Source organism: Vulpes vulpes, chromosome 14 (genome assembly GCF_048418805.1).
Source record: "Vulpes vulpes isolate BD-2025 chromosome 14, VulVul3, whole genome shotgun sequence".
In the NCBI taxonomy this organism is placed as follows: Eukaryota; Metazoa; Chordata; class Mammalia; order Carnivora; family Canidae; genus Vulpes; species Vulpes vulpes.
Window position 1 is genome coordinate 103,594,775 of NC_132793.1, and position 23,097 is coordinate 103,617,871.

Genomic DNA, 23,097 nt, shown 5'->3' on the forward strand with positions numbered 1-23,097 from the left:
TGTCATAAAAAATTTTAATCAAATTTGAGAAAACTTCTATCAGGTTTCTCTCATATTTGAGCAGAAAGATTTCAGGGCATTTCAGATTTTCTTGTGCTGTGGCCTCATCTAAAATACCTTTCAAATGGAGAATTGGAAGGATGCCTTGCAAAAGAGGGGCCCTGAAACATAAGAATCACTGAAAATCAGCTTCTAGCCCCTTCTTTACATATTTGTCTGACAGGCTTTTTTGCTTAATATTCATGTAAATGAGTGGCTCTTCTTGGCATGAGTCATTAACACCTTTGTGGGTCTGTTCAGGAGCAAGACTTTCACTGGCCTCTCATTTCTTCTTTCAAGTGCACAGTGACTTGCGGCCGAGGGTTACGTTACCGCGTTGTTCTGTGTATCAATCACCGTGGACAGCATGTTGGCGGATGCAACCCACAACTGAAGTTACACATTAAAGAGGAGTGTATCATTCCCATCCCATGTTATAAACCAAAAGGTAAGTTTGTGGTATGGGAAACAAATGTGTTTTCCAATATTGTAGCATTTACATTCAACTTACTTTCTTAAAAAATGGTTTCACCTGTAGACGGCAATAGACCCGTCCACCTATGTAAAGAAGCTGGACCGATGTGTTTAAGTGATCTGGGGGGATGCAGGGTGGAAGTGAGCTGGTATTGACTCAGTACATAGAGAGGGGCTCCTATCTGTCTGGGCTTACACTAATGTTTCTTGGTGTGACAAGAATTACAATAATTTGGTGTAATCCCTGCTTTGAAGAAAAAGAAGCAGGGTGAATGGGAAGAGAAAAAGGTTGGTGTAGAAATGGAGAAGAAGAATAAAGAGGAAGAGGGGGAGGAAATTTCCCCTAGGGTTCTCAGTCTTTGTTCTCACAATATTTTATACATCCTCTTCGTCATGTGTCCTGTTGCCTACTATGGAATGAATGAAGACTTTCAGCTCCCAATCTAGACCTATAGATACTTCTAGAGTTTCTTTTGTTGTTCCTATTTGTTCCACATGAATTAGCAGAAATGGGTAGCATCCAGGGGCAGGAAGCCTTGGTATCATCTCTCAGATATACGTTCCTCTCTATACAGGATTATTTCTGAATATTTTTGTGAGGTCATCTTTCCAACCCTTATGACAAGTATTTCCTTTCTGGAAATAAGAGAGGGAGTATTCCCACCTGTTAGTGCCAAGAAGTCTTCCTTAATATCTTAGAAAGGATAGTAAAATTTTCCTTCATTATTTCAGGGTTCATTGTCCATACAAACAGCCTCATAATCAACCATTGGGCAAATATTGATTTACTGTGTCTGCTTTCCAGAAAAATCATTGGCTGCCATGGAAAGGACAAATCCTGGTTATATAACTTCATCAGGGAAGTCTTGCCTCCTTCCTTATACAGTTGATGGTGCTGTCATAGCCACGTTCTTAGTGTCTGTGATTTCTCTGCAGCAGTCCAAAATTATTTCCTTTCTTCTCTCATAACTACTATTTCTTCATATCTTAGGGAGGCTTCATGGACAGAAGGGAGCATGCATCTTGCTCCTGCATGATGGTTGTAATTGGTAATGAGTGCCTTCAGCAACTACAACAATCAAATTTTAAGTAAACCAAAGCACAGATTCTCCTCCTCCCAACTTTCTAAACAGCTATGTTATTTGATTTTCTCTGGTGATTTCTTTACTCAAGGGCAACTAGAATTTGTGGCAAAAGAAAGCAAGCCGATAGGCTTGAAGTAAGAGCTTTAATATGTAAATAACAGAGATTGGTGTTAGTTTGCAAAAGGCATTTTTTTAAAATAAAAAGGCATTTTTATGTTCACTTGGAGAACATGCTCAACTGTGCTGTGGGATCATCTGGTTGTATTTGGATAATGTGTTAATTTAAAAAAATATATGACAGAAATGCCTTGTTCACTCCAGAAGCTGCTTCATGTCCTGTGCTAAAAGACTCAGCTTGCATTCGCAAAGCATGACTGCTTTATTGATGAAACTTTCAGCAAACAATGATCATGTATCCAACTCCCTTAAGCTTGTTGTTTATGTTCCTTTTTTCTTAGAAAAAAGTCCAGTGGAAGCTAAATTACCTTGGCTGAAACAAGCACAAGAAGTAGAAGAGACCAGAATAGCAACAGAAGAACCAACGTGAGTCCAGGGCCATTTATGGGAGTAATCAGGGCATAGCCAGTTAACATGATATATGTAAGTTTTGTACTCGCTGGAGTACAATGATACATTTCAAATCCAAATGACCTGAATTTTCAGACTCTAGAGAGCTTGAGCTGGCTAGAATTCTTCTTTATTTCGCAATTCAGCAGTCCCACTTTGGCAGTATTGGTGAGAAGCACATAAAAGAATAGTGTTTGTTAACTCAAAGCAGACCCAGTGGTCTGTTACAATTAAGAGATTGAGGATAATTCCTCAATCTAGATTAACACTTATGATTTGACCAAGGACCATGACAATATTATACAAATAAATCAATCATTCCATGGTTAAGACATGGCCATTCTCTGTAAAATCAGTTCAGTTGAAATGTATCCGAGTGGCCTGAGGAATTATAAGGAGAAATCCCAGAGCTGCTACGGTATGGAGCAGTGGAAAGAATATGGCTCTGCGCATCTCAGAGTCTAGAACCACCACTTTTAACAATGTGACCTTAGACAAATCTTTAATTTTTCTGTGTCTCATCCTGTAAATGAGCAGGTGGGATTTGATTTCTCCACAGTCCATTGCAACTCAAAAATCCAGTGATGTCCATCCATGTGTGATTTGGCAAATCTGGAGTATAATGGTGTCAGTGGAAATTGAGAATCAAGAGCAAAGCAAATCAAAGAAACTTCTGGATACAGAGAGATAGAGATCTAAAGAGAGCACGGAATCAAAGGTGCTCTGAGATGTTTCATCCAGGAGTCTAGAAGAACAATAGCACCAATGATAGATTCAAGTAATTGCACAGGAGAGATGATTCCCTGTCAGACACATTAAGTCTGTGGTGCTGATAGGCTATTTACCAAGAGGGCATTCACAGAGTGTTGTAGGAGGAAGGATCTCAAAGGCAATATGGCCATTTTCCGCTCGGAGCAGGCATTTCTTCTTCAAAACCTTCAGTGACATTCAGAGCTCCCTGCGAGGAGAGACCACTCATTTTTCTGTTGAACAACCTGACTTATATGCAGGACTTTTCTCTGGTTGAGCTAAATACACCTCCTTCAAATTTTTGCTTTCTAAAACAGAAAAACAAAACAGAAAACAACCCACATCTATGCCCCATCCTCTGTGACAGGTTTTCACAAATTTGAAGAAAACTGGATCCCAAGAGTGTGTTCTTTCCCAAGCTCATCACTCTTTGCCTTTTCTAGTGGTTTTCATGTGCTGTTTTTAGGTCCCTTACCAACCTCATTGCTGTTTTCAGAAGACGCTCATTTGTCAACGTCCCTTCCAACTGGGGTCCCTCCCAGTGAGCCCCAGGGGAATGTGGATTACTTCTCTTTGAGAAGGCACCATGCCTCAAGTGATATGAGCCAAGAGAATTGGAGGGTCCCATTTAGGACACACGCAGAACTTTTCCACATGGACTAGAATTGGACCTGGAAGTGAACCCAGAAGAAACTGTAGATGCTGTGAGGTGACTGGCCCCAGAGTAACTGAGTGAAGAGAGAGGAGTTCTGTGCTCATGACTGTAGCATAGTGATCTAGAGGAGGGGGGACGCAAGAACTGGGTGATGCAGGAGAAGGAGTAGTAAGCAGAGGGAAGAGGAGACCCAATGAAGGACCACAGTGGTACAGACCAAAACATTAAAGTTTTAAGAAAGGGTGTAGATCTAGAAAGCTGAGGAAAAATGATGCAGTCCAAGAAAACGCTGTCTAGATGGACAAGAGAGTCTTTTCCAGTTAATTTTAGAATAGTATTGTTCAGAGGGTAGAGAAGTAAACATTACAGAGATTTAAGACACAAATTCCCAATTAGAAGGAGGTAAGTATTTGAGTACCGAAAAAGGAGTGAATATTGGTAGGAAAGTTGATGGAAAGAAGTGGTTCTCCGGATGTTTGATTTGTTATTGTTTTTTATTTGAAGTGAGGATGGCCTTAAATATATTTAAAGAATAATAAAGTTTGTAGATGAGTCAGTTAACATGTCTATACTTTCCAACTGTACAGGAAGGGTGTTGGGCTCAATACTACTGGAACCTTTTCCCTGCTCTGATCTCCTGTGATTCTGTAAGGGAAGAAAGAGATTAGAGATAGCTGAAAGGGAGTGTGCCGTTGTCACACAAGGAAGATTTAGAGTTTTCATCTAGAATAATGTATCCTACCTGGATCTTCTGTCCCCAGAACACAACTAGATTATAATTGCTACTCCTCCTGCGTGTCCTCTCTTGGTTAATGGGGTTGCTGTCCAGTTCCCCAAATCACAAGCCTGGGGTCATTCTTGCCTCTCTCTCTCTCTCTCATTCTTCCCTAATATGTAGTTAACTACTGGTTGTGGCAACCATATCCACTAAAATCTGTCTCCATTCCAGCTCCTTCTCTCTGTTCCTACTACCATCCTGTCCAGGTCCTGAACTCACTTCCCGGGACACTTGCAACAGCCTTCTGATTCACTTTCCATGCAGTCCCCTCAAACCCAGACATCCCACAACTCCTGGACAAAGTCTAGCAAAGGCACAAATCTGATTCTTTCTTTCCAACATCGAGACTATCCCAATGGTTCCCCATCTCCCAAAGATTTACACTCATTCCCAGGGCCAAGCAGACTTAGTGGGTAGGGGGTGGGGGCATCACCCTTCTGGGTTCCCAGCCTCATCCCTAAGCTCTTCCTTGCTTTGCCTTGAGTGGGATCTCCAGCCACATTGAACTGTTGGTTGTGCCTTGCCTACAAGAAGTTGCCACTAACCTCTACACCCCCCCATTTTAATATTTTTCTTAATTCAAGTATAGCTGACACAATGTTACATTAGTTTCTGATGTACCACACAGTGATTCTACAAGTTTTTACATTTTGCTATGCTCACCACAAGTGTAGCTACTACGATCTAAGACCACACAAAGCTGTTGCCATACCACTGACTGTACTCATTACGCTATGCCTTTCATCCCCGTGACTTACTCATCCCACCACCCCTTTAGTCATGCTCACTTCTCTGTTGGGAAGGGCTGCCACCTGGCTAAGTCTTTTTTTAAAACTTTTTTATTATAGAAAGTGTCAAACTTCTATGAAAGAGGAGAGAACAGTATAATGAACCCCATGTGTCCATCATTTGGCTTCAGTTACCAGGGCCACTCTTGTTCCTCCTGTGCCACCAACACTGAAGCAAAACTCCAGACAGCATGGCACTTCATTTGTCAATATTTCAGGATGTGCCTCTAAATAAGAAGGACCACTACTTTTCCTCCTCCTCCTCCTCCTCCTCCTCCTTCCCCTTCTTTTCTTTCTTCTCCTTCATAACCATAATACCATTTTAAAGTCTAACTGTCAAATCACTTCCACCAGAATCACCTGTGGTGCTACTGAAATGCAGATCTCTGGGCCCCATACGGTGGACACTGTTGTAGGGAGGGGGGCTTAGTCACTGGCATTTTTGGGGGGCCCTGCCAGATACCTTTTTTTGTGTGTGTGGCAATATCCATAACAAAATAGGTGAAGGGGTTGAAGAGGTACAGACTTACAGTTATAAAATAAATAAATCATGGGGATGAAAAGTCCAGCATAGGAAATACAGTCCATAGTATTTCATCACTTTGTATGGTGACAGGTGGTGATGATCCACCTATCGTAAGGATCATTTTGTAATGTATAAAAATACCAACTCACTCTGGTGTGCACCTGAAATGGATAGAATATCATGTGTCAGTTGTGGTTTGATTTAAAAAATTACCATTTTAACCATTTTTAAGGGCATAGTTTAGCAGCATTAAGTACATGCTGACATGGTTGTGCAGCCAGCACCACCACCCACCTCCAGAACTGCTTCATCTCCCCCAACATAGACTCTGTCCCCATTAGCACTGGCTCCCTGTTTCCCCCTAGCCCTCCCCCCAGCCCCTGGCACCTCCCTTCTGCTTTCCATCTCTGTGAATTTGTCACCAGCATTTTTAGCAAGTGCCCCAGGTGACTTGGGAGGGTGCATCCGAGTTTGGGAATCACTGGATCGGGTAGTCCACAGGGTCCCTTTCATGGTCTGAAAATCCTGTTCATTTTATTGAACTGGAAGGGACAAGATCACGTAAGCTGCATGAGTCCAGACTCTATTCCTTCCAAACCTGCTCTTAATGTTAGCCTACCTGACTTTGCAGCTGGTTTCCTGCTCCCCTTATTCCCCTTTCCTCCAGAAAGACACCACTCTTTTCTCTCCAGCATAGAAGACTGAGCCCACAGCACCTGTTCCCAGCCCATGTGGCCGCCTCCTCCCCGCTTCCTCTGCTTCTCTCCCTCTGTGGTCTCTATGCAATTTTCCTTTATAATTCACGCTGCTGGCAGATTCTGGCCTGTTCCTGGCTGTCTAGTGTGAAGTTTATAGTTTCCTCCTACCACTTCTAACTCTATTCATTCCCTCAATTTCCAAACAAAACCGCAACATACCTCAGCTTCCAGTTCATCCTTCTATAACCACTGTCTTTTGTGGTTTGGGGATGCTTGCTTGTTGACAATGAAGGAGAAGGTGAACGCAGCTATATTTCAGATCCCTCGAGGAAAGCCTGCCAAACCTGCATGGAGAAGATAAATATTTCTACCTCTGTGGTTTACCATGGCTGGAGCTCTGAATTTACACAGAGAGTGGATGTTCAAAAGCTTTTCTTTTTTTTTTTTAATTAGGAAAATAAAAATTATAGCTTATAAAGCTAAGCCAAGAGAACTGCAATTTTGACCTTTCTTAGCTTTCAGCTGTGGAATGTGTTGACGGCTGATATGGTTTATCGTTGTTTTAAGAGGCCTTCCCTAGAGACTTCCCCATTTCTTTGGGATTTTTGATGCTTCTGCAGCTATGTTGCCCTTTCTCCCATTTTTCACAGGTGAAAACCAAGGAAACAGGACAAGTTTAGAGCACTTTGGATGTTTTCTTCTCTGCTATTTTAGCTTCTCCATTTGTGGGAGCTGTATTTGCTAAAATCAAATTATGTCTTCTTTCAGACACCTATTTTTCTCACATTGGTACTAACAGCTAATATTGAGGATTTTGTTTGTGCCGGAGGTCTATGTGGATTGACTCGCTTAATTCCAACAATTTAATTCCAACACTACATGAAGAGGTGTTATTCTTACCCTCACTTTAGGGCTGAAGACACCAAGGCACAGAAAGATCAGGGAATTGTCCAGCATTTCAGTGCTGTTAAGCAGTAGACGGTGATTCTCTGGCATGTGATTCTAGGAAGAGCTCCAGTTTTACATTAGGTAACCTGAATTCAAGCTTCACCCATTCTTAGGTTGGTCTAATAAGGTAGGCAGAGAATTTAATGGTTGTATTACCATACTGAGAGGTCTAGGAATCAGGGGTAGTAGCTTCTTGGGAGAGATGGTGTGTGGACTAAGGTACTGAGATGTGCACGAGTGTCAGAAGAGCAGTCTGTCTAGTATTTGGGATTGCATGCCGACCAGATGGCCTATGGGGGCCGTGCCCGGCTGCTGAAGTCCTGAGTGTGGAGAGAGGCCTAGAAGATACAGAGCTGGTGGTGGCAGCAAAGATATAGCTGGTAACATAAGCAAGTCTTGGAGGTTCTTCAGGGTTCACTAAGGAATTTGGACTTTATTTTGAAGGCAGTGAGAGGATTTTAACTAGTCATGTCATCCTGATTATGTTTTAGAAAGATCTTTCTGGCTGTCTGTAGCTTGTTTCTGATCACTCACCATGATTCAAAAAAAAAAAAAAAAAAAAAAAAAAACAAACTGCATCAAATCTCAAATTGCACATCTCTGATTGTCTAGATGGGATGCATTTGCTGGGGTGGAATTACTGGGCAAGATCATGTAAGGTGGAATTACTGGGCAAGATCAGGCACATAGAAAGCATTGAGTTTCTATGGTCCACTTGCACATGGATGTTTTGCAGCATGGCACTATACCTGTATTTCCTCTTCCTTATGCTTTTCTTTTTTTAAAATTTTTTTTTTAATTTATTTATGATAGTCACACAGAGAGAGAGAGAGGGGCAGAGACACAGGCAGAGGCAGAAGCAGGCCCCATGCACCGGGAGCCCGACGTGGGACTCAATCCCGGGTCCCCAGGATCGCGCCCTGGGCCAAAGGCAGGAGCCAAACCGCTGCGCCACCCAGGGATCCCCCTTATGCTTTTCTTAATCACGTTTCTTTCCTCTAGCTTGCTTTATTAAAAAGACAGTATATATTACTTACAACATGCAAACTGTGTGTAAGTGACTGTTTACATTATGGGTAAAAGTCTGGGGAGTCAGAAGTTATATGTGGATTTTGGACCGTGGGCTGGTGGAAGGAGGAAGTGGTCTTACCTCTAAACCCCGAGTTGTTCAAGGGTCAACTGTACTTTGAACGTTTTCATGGTTTATATGTGACTCTGATCCCTGGGGATTGTGGTATGTGGCATCAGTGGTTCTCTCCCAAATTATTACCAAATCACCCCAGCACTGGATAGTGGATAATTTGTACTGTCCTCTCTGATTCCCAGTTGCCTTTGCTGGGTAAACAGAGGACTCCATCACCAGTCTCCTACTATAGGAATTACTGTCACGTTTTAGTACATTTTTCTCAGGCTGTGTAAATGCTGTGTAATTGTTATTCCTTTTAAGCGTACCCTTGACTATCCTCAACTAACCTCCCATAAAACTTGAGAGTTGTCCTGTCTATTTCCAATCTCTCTATGTCACACACACACACAAAAGGATCAGACTGCATTCATTTGCTAAATTAATAAAGTGGGAGGGACTTTATTTTTTACAGTTTTTTTTTTTTTTTTTTTTTTTTTTTTTTTTTTTTTTTACAGTTTGGAGTCTTCCCATTCAGAGGTGTGTGCTGCTCTCTCTGGTGTCTGGGGTTAGAATCCCCAGATTTTGTGGTTTTAATCAAGTGGCCTGCACTTTCTTACAGAGTTTTTATTCACAAGCTCAATTTTCGTACACATGTTAAGCTTCAGTTGTTTTTCATCTACAGTCAGGAAAATAATGGTACTTGTCTGTAAGGTTGTTGTGAAGATTATATTCAAGTAATGCATGTACTGTCCTTAGCACCAGCGCCTAGCAGCCGATGCCGGCAATAAGTGTTGGCTGAATTCTGGAAAACCAGGTAATTTTAGGATAGATATATAGATAGGGACTATTTTACTGCACTATGATTTTTTTTTCTAAAAATCTTCAAATAACTTTACTCTTTCCCATCAGTGTCAAGTCCTAATCAAAGAATAATGTCATCTTTTCTTTCCTAAAATGTATACTGGCCTTTTACATTTTCCTATCCCATTTCTTTATTCCTTACACTTTTTACATTTCTGAGGACAGTTTGTTTGTATCTTCTATAGATTTTGAGATTTGAGTCTTTGTATTTTAATAGGATAGTTTAATTCCTTTAAAGTTATCATTGCTGAAATTCTGGCCTCTATTTTAAGTGTTTTTTGTTTCTGATTTTCTAGAATGTGTATGTTTCCTTTTCTGAAAAATTCGATTTGCTAACATATAGTACACCATTAATTTCAGACATATATTCTCTTGATTTGTTTTCTCCAATGACAGAGCAATCCTTTGTAATTTCATCCTTTTCTATGTTTTTTTTTTAATCATAAACACCCCATTGATGGGGTTGATGTTTTCATCTTTAAAATGAGTGGGTGGACATAGCTTGCTTTATTACTAAGCTATTTCAAAGTTCCTGATTTAAAAAAAAAAATTATCCAGGTTAGAAAATTCAAAGCTTTTAAGTTTCTATGGCTGCTCTGACAATTCACTGTAAACCAAGTGGTTTAATACATGTTTTCTAGCCCAGCAAATTCAGCCGGGTCCCCTGTGCTGGGTCCCACCAAGCCAAAAATCAGGGTGTCTGTAGCCCGAGCACTTCTCTGGGGACCCTGGGGGGAGAATCTGCTTCCAGGCTAATTCAGATAGTTGGCAGAATTCAGTTGGGTGCAGTTGTAGAATTGAAACTTCCACTTCCGGGCAGCCCTGGTGGTACAGCGGTTTAACGCTGCCTATAGCCCAGGGCGTGATCCTGGAGACCTGGGATCGAGTCCCGCATTGGCTCCCTGCATGGAGCCTGCTTCTCCCTCTGCCTGTGTCTCTGCCTCTCTCTCTCTCTCTCTCTGAATAAATATATAAAATCTTAAAAAAAAGAAAGTTCCACTTCCTTGCTAGCTGTTTGCCGAGAAGTGTTCTCAACTTCCAGAGGTTGCCTTCATGCCTTGGCTCCTGGCCCCTTCCATCTCTGAGCCAGCAACAGCAGGTTGAGTGCCCTTCATGTTTGGAATCTCTCTTGCTCTTTTCTTGCATCTCTTTAACTTCAGCCAGAGATGTTTCTCTGTCTTTTAAGGACTCATGTGATTAGATTATCCTGCTAGGACAGTCTTCTTATCTTGAGGTCCATAATAATCTTAACCACATCTGCAAAATTCCTTTTGCTATGCAGTATAACCTAGTTATAAGTTCTAGGGACTAGGGTATAAGCATTTGGGGTGGCCACTATCCTGCCTGAAACTCTAGGTTTTTATGCTCATCATTTTTTTATCACTTTTTCCTGGAAGACAATGTGCCTTTCCAAGCTGTATTTTAGACACTCTTTTTTTCTTTTGACATATTTTAGTTCTGAACACTTTTTTGTTGGTCACATGTTAGAACCTCTACTTGCAGAATCCACATATCTTCAATATCGGATTTTTTAGGTTCTCTCTCATTTTGTCTCTAAAAACTGCCATTTAAAGAAATACATTTTGGGGTCACCTGGGTGGCTCAGTCAGTTAAGTGTCTGACTCTTGATTTTTGGCTCAGGTCATAGTCTCAGGGTCATGGGATATTGGGATCTGTGCTCAGTGCAAAGTCTGCTTAAGATTCCCTTCCTTTCCCTCTGCCTGTCCTTGCATTTGTGCTCATGCTCTGTCTCTCTCTTTCTCAAATAAATAAATCTTTTAAAAATTAAAAAAATTAAAAAATAAACAATCCATTTTGGAGAAGTGTGATTTATATACAGTAAGCTGTGTCTATTTAAAATGATGCATCTTATCAGGTGGAGACAGCCCTGTAGCTCCCACCTCGGGCATGACACGGAACCCTTCCATTACCCCAGAAAGTCCCCTCTGCAGTCTGTCCATCCCCTCCACCCCTCCAATTGCTCCAAAAACTTCTCCCTCTCAGTACTGCATGCACTTCCAAGTCCTGCCTCTGTGTCATCAATTTGATCATCAGCCCTGTTTCTTCTGCATTTTCCAGGTTTTGAATTCCTGATGAGATTTGTAACCATGTCCTTAGGTTTCACAGTTTATTTCTTCAGCCCCATAGTTTTCCATTTTATTCTGTCATTTTTATCATCTTGTGTCTAAACTCTCATGGTAGTGAGGTGCTATTCTAAGTTCTTCTGTTGTTTACAGACGTAGGGAACGTGCCCTGTTTCTCCGGTTGCGTTTGGCGTAGACATGGCACTCCAGATGTTTTCATGTGGCTCTGCTCCATTTTTGTATCCTTAAATTTTTTTTTCTGTGAAGGAAAAAAACAAGATTCAGAACTGCATTAACACTGTAATATCTTTTGTTTAAATTAGCAATAATAAATGAAAATTTTTGAAAATCCACAGAAGAAAATCATGTTCATTTATGCATAAAGTGTGAGGTTACCCTCCTCCCCTGAAATCACTCATGGCTAATTTGGACAGCTCTTGCATCTGGTTTTTAAGAGGACCCTTAAAAGGACCTCTGAAACCCAACTTGAAACATACAGGATGCCTTAGGAAAGTACTGGATGCAACCATCATTTGCCCTGTTGGGAAATGAGGTGAGCCTTCTTGCCTACCCTGTAATCTATCACAAGAGACACAGGAGTCTAGTCTGAATGAAAAAAATCTACTTCCCATTAAAGCAAAATCCCAAATTTTAAGTTTTTATTACGAAGGAGAGAAGGGGGAAAAATAGTGTCCCTTAAAGTACAGTATGCACACGTTTAGAAAATTCATAACTTTTAAAGCTACAAACAAAAAATGGAAGCCCCCTTTTTATATACACTAGACCCTAACACATGTGATTGCTTCCAGAAAAGAGAAATTATACATAAATCAGCATATATAGACATATGTGTTATAAATATATAGTTACATAGCATATATACTCTATATGTGTCTGTATACCTTTCTGTGTGTATTTAGACCAAAGATCATAGTATATAAACTACCCCAAACTTACTTCATTTAACTGTCTCCAAGAGGAGACTATTCCTGCTCAATTAATATAGACCCACCTCCTTAAAAAAAAAGATTATTTATTTTAGAGAGAGAGAACATGAGTAGGGGTGGGGCAGAGGGAGAGAGAGAATCTCAGGCAGACTCCCTGTTGAGTAGGGAGCCTGACAGGGGCAGTTCAATCTCATGACCCTGAGATCATGACCTGAGCCAAAACCAAGAGTTTAATCAAGTGTTTCAATTCAATCAATTTATTCAAGTGTTTTCATTCCAGTTCTCCTGGGGAAACAGCAAGGAAAGAAAAGAATATTGTGCAAATATTATTACAGTACAACTCCATCCTGGGAAGTTGGGAGAGCCCTCTCCTGGCCTAGGAAGGTTAGGAGAGGGAGTTCCCCACTAACAGTTTTCAACACAATAAACAAAATTTGAAGGGTTTCCTGATAGCTCTTTACTGGGCTCATACACAGCAATGGTGTTTCATTCTGCTGATTGGAATGTGCTCTTGTGGACAACTGTGATGTCTTGTCTGGGGAGAGAAGGTTGGAGGACTCAAGAGACTCTTGTTACCTTTTGAACATTAAGCCTTGGAGCTACATCTTAATCACTTTCTGAAGTGACTTAGCACATCATCCTGCAGAGAAAGGTCTGTATTCACTTAAACTTAGGAAATGATGCACACCATATTCCCCTCTTAGCATTTATGGTATGTGTTCATATATCATAGTCTTTAGGAGAGTTTGTAGTAAATTAACCCGTTTAACATGACTGCACCCACAATTCCCCAGACTTATTCTATTACTGAACTCTTCCTTGTCTGTCACTTGAGAATGTCTCATGATGTAAGTTGCTTCAGGATATCTTAAATACTTAAGTCCCTACTGAACTTATGCTTTTAAATTCAGTGTAGGAATCAGTAAACATCTTCTGCAAAGCCCCAGATAGTAAATATTTTAGGCTTTACAGGCCAAATAGTCTCTGTTGCAGATACTTAGCTCTGCCATATAGCACAAAAGCAGTCGTAAACAATAGGCAACTAAGTGACCATGGCTGTATTTTTATAAATCTGTAGTTATGGAAACTTCAATAGAATTTTATGCCATTCACAAAAATATTATCCTTTCCCCCCACCCTAGATAAATAGATATTTAAAGCCATCAAAATCATTCTTGGATAGTAGGCTGTAAAGAAACAGGTGGGCTAGAATTGACCTGTAGGCCATAGGTTGACAACCTCTGATTCAGTAGATAATAATTCAGGATCAGAAATAAATACTTTATTCAGCTAGATTGTGAAATACCTAAGGTATTTTCAAGAAGATGAAGTTCAGTGTATTTATGTAAATAGGAAAGAATATGAAAGCTTTGTCTACACTGCAGAAAACATTTGTTATCCTGTAGCTTAGCCCCTAAAAATTGAGGGTTTAATAAAACCTTGCCAGTTAAAGGATAAGCCTGATAAAGATTAAATGAATGAATATTGGTGAAAAAGCTCCATAATATAAAAGAAATCAGATTAGAAATTATCCAGGAATGATTTGTTTATTACCAAATTTGAAAAAACTAATATATTTTTTAAAAAATTTATTTGTTTATTTGAGGGAGAGAGAGACAGACAGCCTGTGGGGAGGGGCAAAAGCAGAGGGAGAGAAGCAGACTAAGTGTGGAGCTGGATGTGGGACTGGATTTCATGACCCTGAGATCATGATCTGAGCCAAAACCAAGAGTCAGATGCTTAACCAATCGAGCCACCTGGGTGCCCCCTAATTTTGATGATATTATGCAAGGGTCATAGCACAGAACTTGAGTCATAAAGTGTATGAAAACATTCAGTATATCTTTAGGGAAAATCCTGTTGCTAATAAGATTTGAAAATTTGCTAACAACATAATTGAGCATCAGTAAAGGTATGGCATTTCCAATGTTCTGAACTCCCTCAGAATGAAGTTACTTTTTCTCTTCGGAGCATGCATGTCACCTTTGTGATGCATATGTAATGGTTGTTTGTCCTCCCCCGGCTCCGGGTTTTCTGTAGGTTCATTCCGGAACCCTGGTCAGCCTGCAGCACCACATGCGGGCTGGGCATCCAGATCCGAGAGGTGAAGTGCCGCGTGCTCCTCACGTTCACACAGACAGAGACCGAGCTGCCTGAGGAAGAGTGTGAAGGCCCTGAGCTGCCCACCGAGCGGCCTTGCCTCCTGAAGCCGTGTGAGGAGAGCCCTGCCTCCCATGAGCTGGACGCCTCTCTCCAGGAGGACAGCAGGATGACTTACCACTGGGAGTATGCCGGGTTCACCCCTTGCACAGCAACATGCTTGGGAGGTACTTGATTCTCACTTAAGGGACAGTCTTGTCTTGTACAGCTTATGGTTTGACAAATCACTAGATCATCCAAGCCAAATATGCAAGTTAGATAAATCTAAAGGAGGTGAAGTCATCTGAATAACTGAAAAGCTTGCTTTATTTTCCATCATAGTTATTCTAAGAAGATACAGGATAGTGAGATTATATCGTGGCCAAAAAAAAAAAAATGTTATGTCCTTTGGCCTAAGCATCTGCATAAATGAAATGGGGAAAGGGGCCACTGATTAATATGGAATAAATAGGAAAATGCAGAACTGGTAAGTCGAGGCAATCTTGCTCATAAATCAGTGTTACAAAGTAAAGTGGCCTGGAATTGCTACACTGTTGGGAGTCAGCCTCAGAATGTAGCTAGGTTCATATCCACATATTGGGCTGGAAACCAGTGCGGAACATACTGATGACTACAGGTTATGTATGTACATGTGGAATCACATGTATAGCAGGCAGACCTGTTAGGATTAGGGAGTGCTAATATGGTCAGGTGGCCTCAGTAGGGTGGAAGTTGGCCCCAAGGTTATTAAGCATTCCAGGATCCAAAGGGAGTGGATAGGCAAAACTTGGTGGCTAAATGTGTGCTAACTTTAGTCTCAGCTGCTGGCGGGAAGAAGCTGCTACCTTAGAAGGCAGTAGGATCAAGTGCCTCCTCGTGGTCTTGAACCCATTACTTGGAACTCCCTATCAGGTCTTAGAGCTCATGGTCCTATCACTATGCCTGAGCCCCTCACCCTTTGTCCCCCAGGCTCTTAGGTGAATTCCCAGTCCTTTCCATCTGGTCTCCATGACCTGATGGTATTTGTCTTTCTCTTGTCCTAATTCAACATCTAAACCTACCTATCCTGACTCAGACACCTGTTCTCTGACATTGCCAGCCTGCAGTAGATGCAGATGGAGTGGCATATGTTTTACCCTTAGGCTTCAGCTAAGCTACTACCACCTTTCATATGGACTTATGCACAAAGAATTTAAGAAAAGAACCCTTAACTGCCATCACATTCTCTCTGCTCTCTTACTGGCTTCTCCCTGGTTTTTAAAAGCCCACCTAACCAGCTAGGAATTTAGACTTTCTTATTCACCTGGACCCTAACTGGCTGCTCTGTCACTTGCTGCCAGGGCACATAACCTTAGCCATACCTGTGTTGCTGCCCAGAGCCTAACTCTTGCTCCCTCTGAGTTCAGGACCCTGGACACAGCCCTTGTTTCTAGTTTAGAAACCTTCATATTTCTGACATGCCCTTGGTGATAACAGGAACCGGTACTTCCTTGATGAGTCTGGAGAATCTCTCTAGAGCTAGCTGCTGTGAGGCAAAAATGGTTCCCTATTCAACTGCAATTATAGATGTCTGGAACTTTTACTACATTACTGCAAAATGTCAGCTGTCTATACCACTTCTGAACTATCACATTCCTGTGGTTTCACCAGAAGCCTGGAACTTTGTCTTTTATTATGGAGAGCAGAAACAAATCCTACTATTGCTTGCACACCCTCAAATCTGTTCATCTCAAGCTTTTTTAAAAAAAAGATTTTTTGCTTATTTTAGAGAGAGAGAGAAAGGGGGACCAGGGGGAGGGGCAGAGGAAGAGAATCTCAAGCAGACTCTGCACTGAGTGAAGAGCCCGATGCGGGGCTTGATCTCATAACCCTGAGATCACACGCAAGCTGAAATGAAGAGTCAGACACTTAACCAACTGAGCCATCGAGGCGCCCCTCAAGCTTTTGAATGTTGCCCTTGGTAGAATTACTATTTTGTCTAGTACTCTGTCATCCTTGGTTTTAGTTCTTTCCCTGACTGGAAAATTCCCCCTTGATTTGGGAAAGGATGATATGTTGGGTTGTTGGAACTAGCAGAGTACTTGGAATTACCCAAGGAAACGCAACTGGGTTAATTCTGATCCAGTTGGTGGAGTCTGTTAGACCTCTTTCTTATTTGAAGCTTTGATGCCAAAATGTTAAATCTGTTATGGTGTTATGAACCTATGGCACTAGGGTCCACCTCCAGAATGGCTGAACCCATGGGAATCAGGCTTTTTTTCCCCTTTTTTCTTGATAATAGCTTTATTGAGATATAATTCACATACCACACACCTTATGCATTTTAAGTATATACTTTGGTGGGTTTTAGTATATTCGCAAGGTTGTGCAACCATCGTTACAATCAATGTTAGAATGTTTTATCCCCCAAAGAATCCTGTACCCGTAAGCAGCCATTCCCCATTTTTCCTCAAACCCCCATTTTTCCTGCCAGTGGCAACCCTTGGCAGCCACTAATCTATTTTCTGTCTATTCTGGACGTTTCATATAAATGGAATCATATAATAGGCGGTCTTCTGTGACTGTCTCCTTTCACTTAGTGGAATATTTCCAGTTGAAGTTGTAGCATGTTATAGCACGAATCAGTACTCTGTTCCTTTTTTATGACTAATACTATTATATTGTATGGATATACCACATTTTACTTATCCATTCATCAGTTAGAAATTTGGATTATTTGCATGTCTTGGGTGTTGTGAGTAATACTGCTATGATCATTTAGGTACATATTTTTTTATGGATGTATGTTTTCTTTTCTCTTGGATATATACCTCGAAGTATTAGAATGAGCTTTGTTTTTTAAATATATTTTTATATTTATTTATATATTTATTATTTATTCATGAGTGACAGAAAGAGAGAGAGAGGCAGAGACACAGGCAGAGGGAGAAGCAGGCTCCACGCAGGGAGCCTGATGTGGGACTCGATCTCAGGACTCCAGGATCATGCCCTGAGCCAAAGGCAGATGCTCAACCACTGAGCCACCCAGTAATCCCATAGAATGAGCTTTGAATCCATATAAAACATACAAGTTTTGTGAAACTTGGCTACTTGAATTTATCCTTAGTGACCTGGGGACCTTTGGGCCCACTGTGAGAAGAGAAACTGCCTTGAACATGGTAGAAGTGCATGCAGTTCAGTGTTCAGATGGTTGGTGTGAGGGTTTCAATTTATTTTCTGACATCCTCTTGTGCATCTAGAATACATTTTACAAATTTTAACAGAGATCAACTTGAAAATCTTTCAATACCCAGTTAAATAGCAGTTGAGCCTCGTGAGGGTGTATTATATTACTTAATCCTAGAATATCATTTAAATGAACTTTGGATATCCATTAACCCAAATTTTACAGTTATGGAAACTGAGACTCAGAGCGCATCTTGTGGTCTAAAACAGAAAACAACTCTCATTCTTCAGAAAGGGTTGAACCGTAAGTGCATACAATAAGCTTTTTAACTTGGCAGAAAGTAATATTTTTAACTTTGTGGGTTCAAGCTTAAAATTTCCTTTTACATAGATCACTAAATTCTATTACACTGAAGGCCTAACATTTGAAACCAAACTCCTCTATAAAGGCAGGAAGTTGCATGCCTGCTCTGTGCTAGGCTCTATTGTCTCTGGGTTCTGGGCCCAGTATTGCGATATAAAACGAATAGGACATAGTCCTTGACTTGGTGCACCATGGTTTTTGGTTATTTTGCCTGTCCTGTCTTGACTGTGCTACTTACATGCAGTGATACTTGCCTCTCTATGGTCCATTTTAATGTTGTCTCGGAGGCTCAACCTCTATGAGTCCACTTATGTGTGGCTATGAATGTCAGTTTTAACCCTCACCCTGATCTGCCCTAATTGAATACCACAGAAAAATAGAATTTCCCCAGGCACCTAGCTATTTCCCCAACATTCCTGTTTATAATAGAAAAATAATACATACAAATCACAGATTTCTGGAAAGATAAACTTTTGGTCACATCCTGATAATCTGTGTACTTGTATCTTCTAACTTGTCTTCATATCACACAGGAAATCAAAATCCATCTACTCGTAATAATTGCTGATACCTGAGAAGCTTTCATAAGTCTGCTTTCATACTGGAGTGGCAACAAGCAATTATTTTTTAATTCTTGAAAGCATGAAGAATTCAGGCATACTGAATTTCCAGCTTCCAGAGGGCATGTGTGTATGTGTGCAGCCTTGCATGTGTGCATATGTGTGTGCGTGCCTATACACATACACATCCTGGAAGATATGCTTACCTCTACAATACTCCCTGTTAAGGTTTTATAATTTACTGCATCATAAACATTCCTCACCAGAATGTTTCTTTGTATTTTATGTCATTTGTTGCACTTGGGACCTTTCATTTTTGCCTTCGTATTTTCTATGGCACAAGCTAGTAGCAGATGCATGGACTTTGAAGCCTGACCCCACTTTGAATCTAGCTCTGCCACTTTCTTTTTTTTTAATAATAAATTTATTTTTTACTGGTGTTCAATTTGCCAACATACCGAATAACACCCAGTGCTCATCCCGTCAAGTGCCCCCCCTCAGTGCCCGTCACCCATTCACCCCCACCCCCTGCCCTCCTCCCCTTCCACCACTTTCTTTGGGTCAGTTACATAAGTTTGTAGAAGCTCATTTTTGTAAAATGAGAAGAGCCATACCTACTTCATTAGTCAATAAAAGGATTATATGTAATTATTTGACAAGATGATGTTGGAGAAGTGCTTAATTACAGTGCCTGACATATGGTATAGAAGAAGTGCTGGTGGAATGATTATTTTATCGTATAATAATAATATGATGTTTTTCTTATAATGCTGCCATGTTTTTCTCTTTTAAAAAATCTGATTAAATTGCTGAGCCCCGTAAAGCATTCTACTAGTTTTCAAGTCTATTCTTATGAATTCTCTAAGTAAAATAATTGTCTGTAATTAATGATGAATTTACTTTTCCCTTTCAAATAGTTATTTATCTTAGGTAAGTTTTATGTCTTATTGTATCATCTAGAATTTTAAGAATAATAATAAATAATGTAGGCAATGCCAACCTTGCCTTTGTCCTGACAGTAGCAGGAATCTTTATGTTGTTTCATTCAAAAGTAACATTCTACAAATACTTATTGCATGTTTCTTTGTGGTAGGCACTGGGCTGGGTGAGAGTCACCCAATTGTTCTTTTGCAACTCATACCTGGTGAGGAAAATACACTGATCACATAATCATGCACATATGTGTGAATCAGGCTGGTTATAGCAAAGGAAATACCTGGCACTATAAAGCAGATAATGGGAGGAACTTGACCTAACTAGGGAAGTAAGGGAAAGGCTTTCCAAAAAATAATAGCATTTGAACTTAAATCTGAAAGATGAAGAACTAATCAAACAAGGGAAGGATTGAAGGAAGCGGCACAGAGAGAATTCCCAGCAGAAAAATAAGCAGGTGCAAAGTCCCTTGGTTTCAGGTTCCTGGTCCTTCCTTGGAATGAAGAGGCAGGTGCAGCCAGAGTACTCAGGAAGATGGTGAGGTGATGCTAGAGAGGAAGGCAAGGGCCAATTAATGCCTTACAAGCAAAGTCAACTTGGTTCTTTATCCCAGGATCAATGGGAATCCATACAAGGAATCAAAGCGGAGTTACATTTTCAAAGTTACATGATCAAACTTTATTTCAAAAAGGTGAGCCCAGATGTATTTTAAAAAAGGGTTTGGAAAGGATATGAACAGATGTAAATGAGGCTGTCTTAAGAAGCTATTGCCTCGTCCAGGAAAAGGCTTGGCCTTAAGTAGTAAAGATGCTAGAGATGGAGTAGAGCAGATGACTCTGAAAAATGTGTAGCAGGTGAGAATCTGTGGGTGGAGGGAGTGAGTGGAAATGAAGTGGCTAGTTTGAGTCCTGGATTCTTTTCTGAGATGATGAGTGCTCACCAGAGGTCCAGTTGGGCACAAGGAAATCATGAGTTCAGTTGTGAACATAATGAATTTGACATGCCTCTGGGCTTCAAACGGAGATGCTAAGTAGGCCATTGAATGTGTGAATCTGAGGCAAAGTGCAAAGATCAAGACTGAAATTACACAATTGTGAGTCATCTGTGTATGGACAGAATTGAAGCCCTGGTATGAATGAGAATCTCCAGGAAGAGAATGAGTGGCCACTGGTGACTTGAAGAGTCAATCCAGTGAAGTACTGGACATGGAAAGGAGATTTGAAAGGTTGGAGGAAAGAATGACACGTGATAAAATGGAGAAGAATAGAATATACATTTCTGTGGCAAAATTGATCTGTAATAAAGAAGATAGAGAGAGGGAAGAGACTAGAAGGCATTATGGGTTGTGTGTATGTTGTGTCATTCAGTGACTGAATAGCTTGGATACATTTATAAGGCAGAGAGTGCTCCAGGATGAAAGCGAAGGCCAAAGTCACCAGTAGACTTCCTGGGAAGGTGGAAGGGAATTCTACAGTTCTACAGAGGTAGAGATCAGTCTTCAGCAGTGGAAGGGGCAGTTCCTAATTGAAATAGGATAGGAAATAGCCAGGATGCACGTGACAGGCCATGGGTCCATATGCCTGACCGCAGAAAGTTCCTGGAGTGTGTGTGTGTGTGTGTGTGTGTGTGTGCGCGCGCGCGCAAGAATATTTGTATATGAGGGATTTGGTGGGTGAATGGTTAGATGTCTGAGGTCACGGTGTAATACTCTTCTTATACAGCTGATTGCAATGTGCTGGTATTAGATTTTGTGCCCTAGATGAATAACATTGGTGCATGTATGTATCTTGCATTCAGCATGATGGAGTCCAAGCATGCCTTCCCACAAAGGGGAAAATAAGAGTGAAAACTGAATTGGCCCACTGCGGGCTAGTTTTAGCCTACTCCCCATGGAGATGTGTTCCTGACACGGAAGGTTAGCAATCACTGTTTCGTTCTCTTCAGATCTCTTCAAGTCATGACAGGCCTCGAGCTGTAGTTTCTTCCAGCCACTCTTGATATAATTGGTCACTTCCTCTCGGGCTCCAGCGATGTTTATGATGCCCTTCATGCGGCCAAATGGTTTCAACAATCCTTAATCTTTACCAGCTGTGTCCTCAACTGGTTGCTAAAAAGAACTCACCTATTTGCAGTGCTATAAAGCTTGCATTTGAACGCCAAGAGTGATACTGTTCTCTGGCATTTCTCCCAACCCATAGCATATCATGCTTCCCTTCTTTTACTTTACCTGGGAGATTAGATCAGTATCCTCTCATTCACAGTGGCTAATCAGCTCAGAGAAAGAAAAATGTATTAACTGTTCTTTTCAGTATGGCCTTGGGCTTGATTCTGTGATATAGCATTGTACAAGGCAATACTAAATAAAGTATTACTTTATTTACTAAATACTAAATACTAAATAAAGTACTATATTTTTTTCTTTTATAGATTTCATCATCAGGGTTAGAGTAGTCTTGTAACATGAATTGGGATTTTCTGTACCTTTCAACAATCTTAAATAGTTTATGTCATGGGGCACCTGAGTGGCTCAGTTGGTTAGGTGTCTCCTTTGGCTCATATCATGATCCCACTTGAGTCCTGAGATGGAGTCCTGCATCAGGCTCACTGCTCAGCAGGGAGTCTGCTTCTTCCTCTCTCTTTGCCCCTCCTCTGCCACCCATGCACGCTCATTCTCTCTCTCTCTCTCAAATAAATAAATAAAATCTTTTAAAAATAGTTTATATCACAGATACTATCTATTTAAGAAGTTTGAAAGCACTGGTTCCTACCCATTCTTGTTTTTCCCTCTTGGGGGCAGGATTGAAGGGAGAGCATCTCGGCTAGATCTTAGCATCATTTTCAAGCCCCCTCAACCCCTGCTTATTGTTACAGTCAAGATCTTGATTTTTAAGAAAATTCCCTCATTTAGGTTTTCTTGGGAAAAAAAGTCATCCACTTCATGACAATATTGAAATTACTATTACGAGTTGTTCATCTAGTCTCCAGTTGCTTTAAGCCTCTCTCTTCTCTTTTTCTGGCCACGAATAGTGTAGGATCCATTCACTCTTTCTGACTGAGCAGTTACATAGGGAATGACTTTTGGAAAATTCTAATAGTGGGATTTGGTGGTTTAATTGTTTATTATTTGTTTATAGTTGGACTCTGTTGTGGTCAGAGAATGTGAGCTTCATGATTTCTTGCTTTTGGAACTTACTGCAGTTTACTTTATAGACTAATAGAGGATCAGTTTTTATTAGTGTTCCACTGGTGCTTCAAAAGAGCATATTACGTCTCTTTCTAGAGCCCAAGGCTCTTTGGTTATTAAATCAATATACTTTTCTTATTCAATTTGTTTTTTCATATTTATTTTACAACTTGATGCTTTAAATAGTGGATAGAGCACCTTAAAGACTCTGACTACATATTCTTCATTACTCCAGATATTTCTTATTGAGTGTGTGTGTTTGTGTGTTATGTTATTTGGCATGTTGAATTACTCAGCACTTGTGTGCAAGAAACCCAACTCACGCTAACCTTAAACCAACAAAAGGAAATGGTTAATTGGCTCTGTTTCCCTTTTCTAAGTCCTTTCCACCCACCTCCCCTCCCCAAATTGTAAATCCATTTCTTG

General features: G+C 40.7%; 1 protein-coding gene across 3 annotated transcripts in view; it reads left to right on the plus strand.

Moving 5' to 3' along the window:
- The window catches only part of ADAMTSL3 (ADAMTS like 3), a 335,305-nt gene that overhangs the window by 206,293 nt on the left and 105,915 nt on the right, over nucleotides 1-23,097 (plus strand). For all 3 annotated transcript variants that reach the window (XM_072737443.1, XM_072737441.1, XM_072737442.1), the window contains 3 exons: nucleotides 340-487; nucleotides 2,057-2,141; nucleotides 14,367-14,653. In XM_072737443.1, coding sequence (XP_072593544.1) covers nucleotides 340-487; nucleotides 2,057-2,141; nucleotides 14,367-14,653 — 520 coding nt within the window. The remainder of the gene's footprint in view (nucleotides 1-339; nucleotides 488-2,056; nucleotides 2,142-14,366; nucleotides 14,654-23,097) is intronic.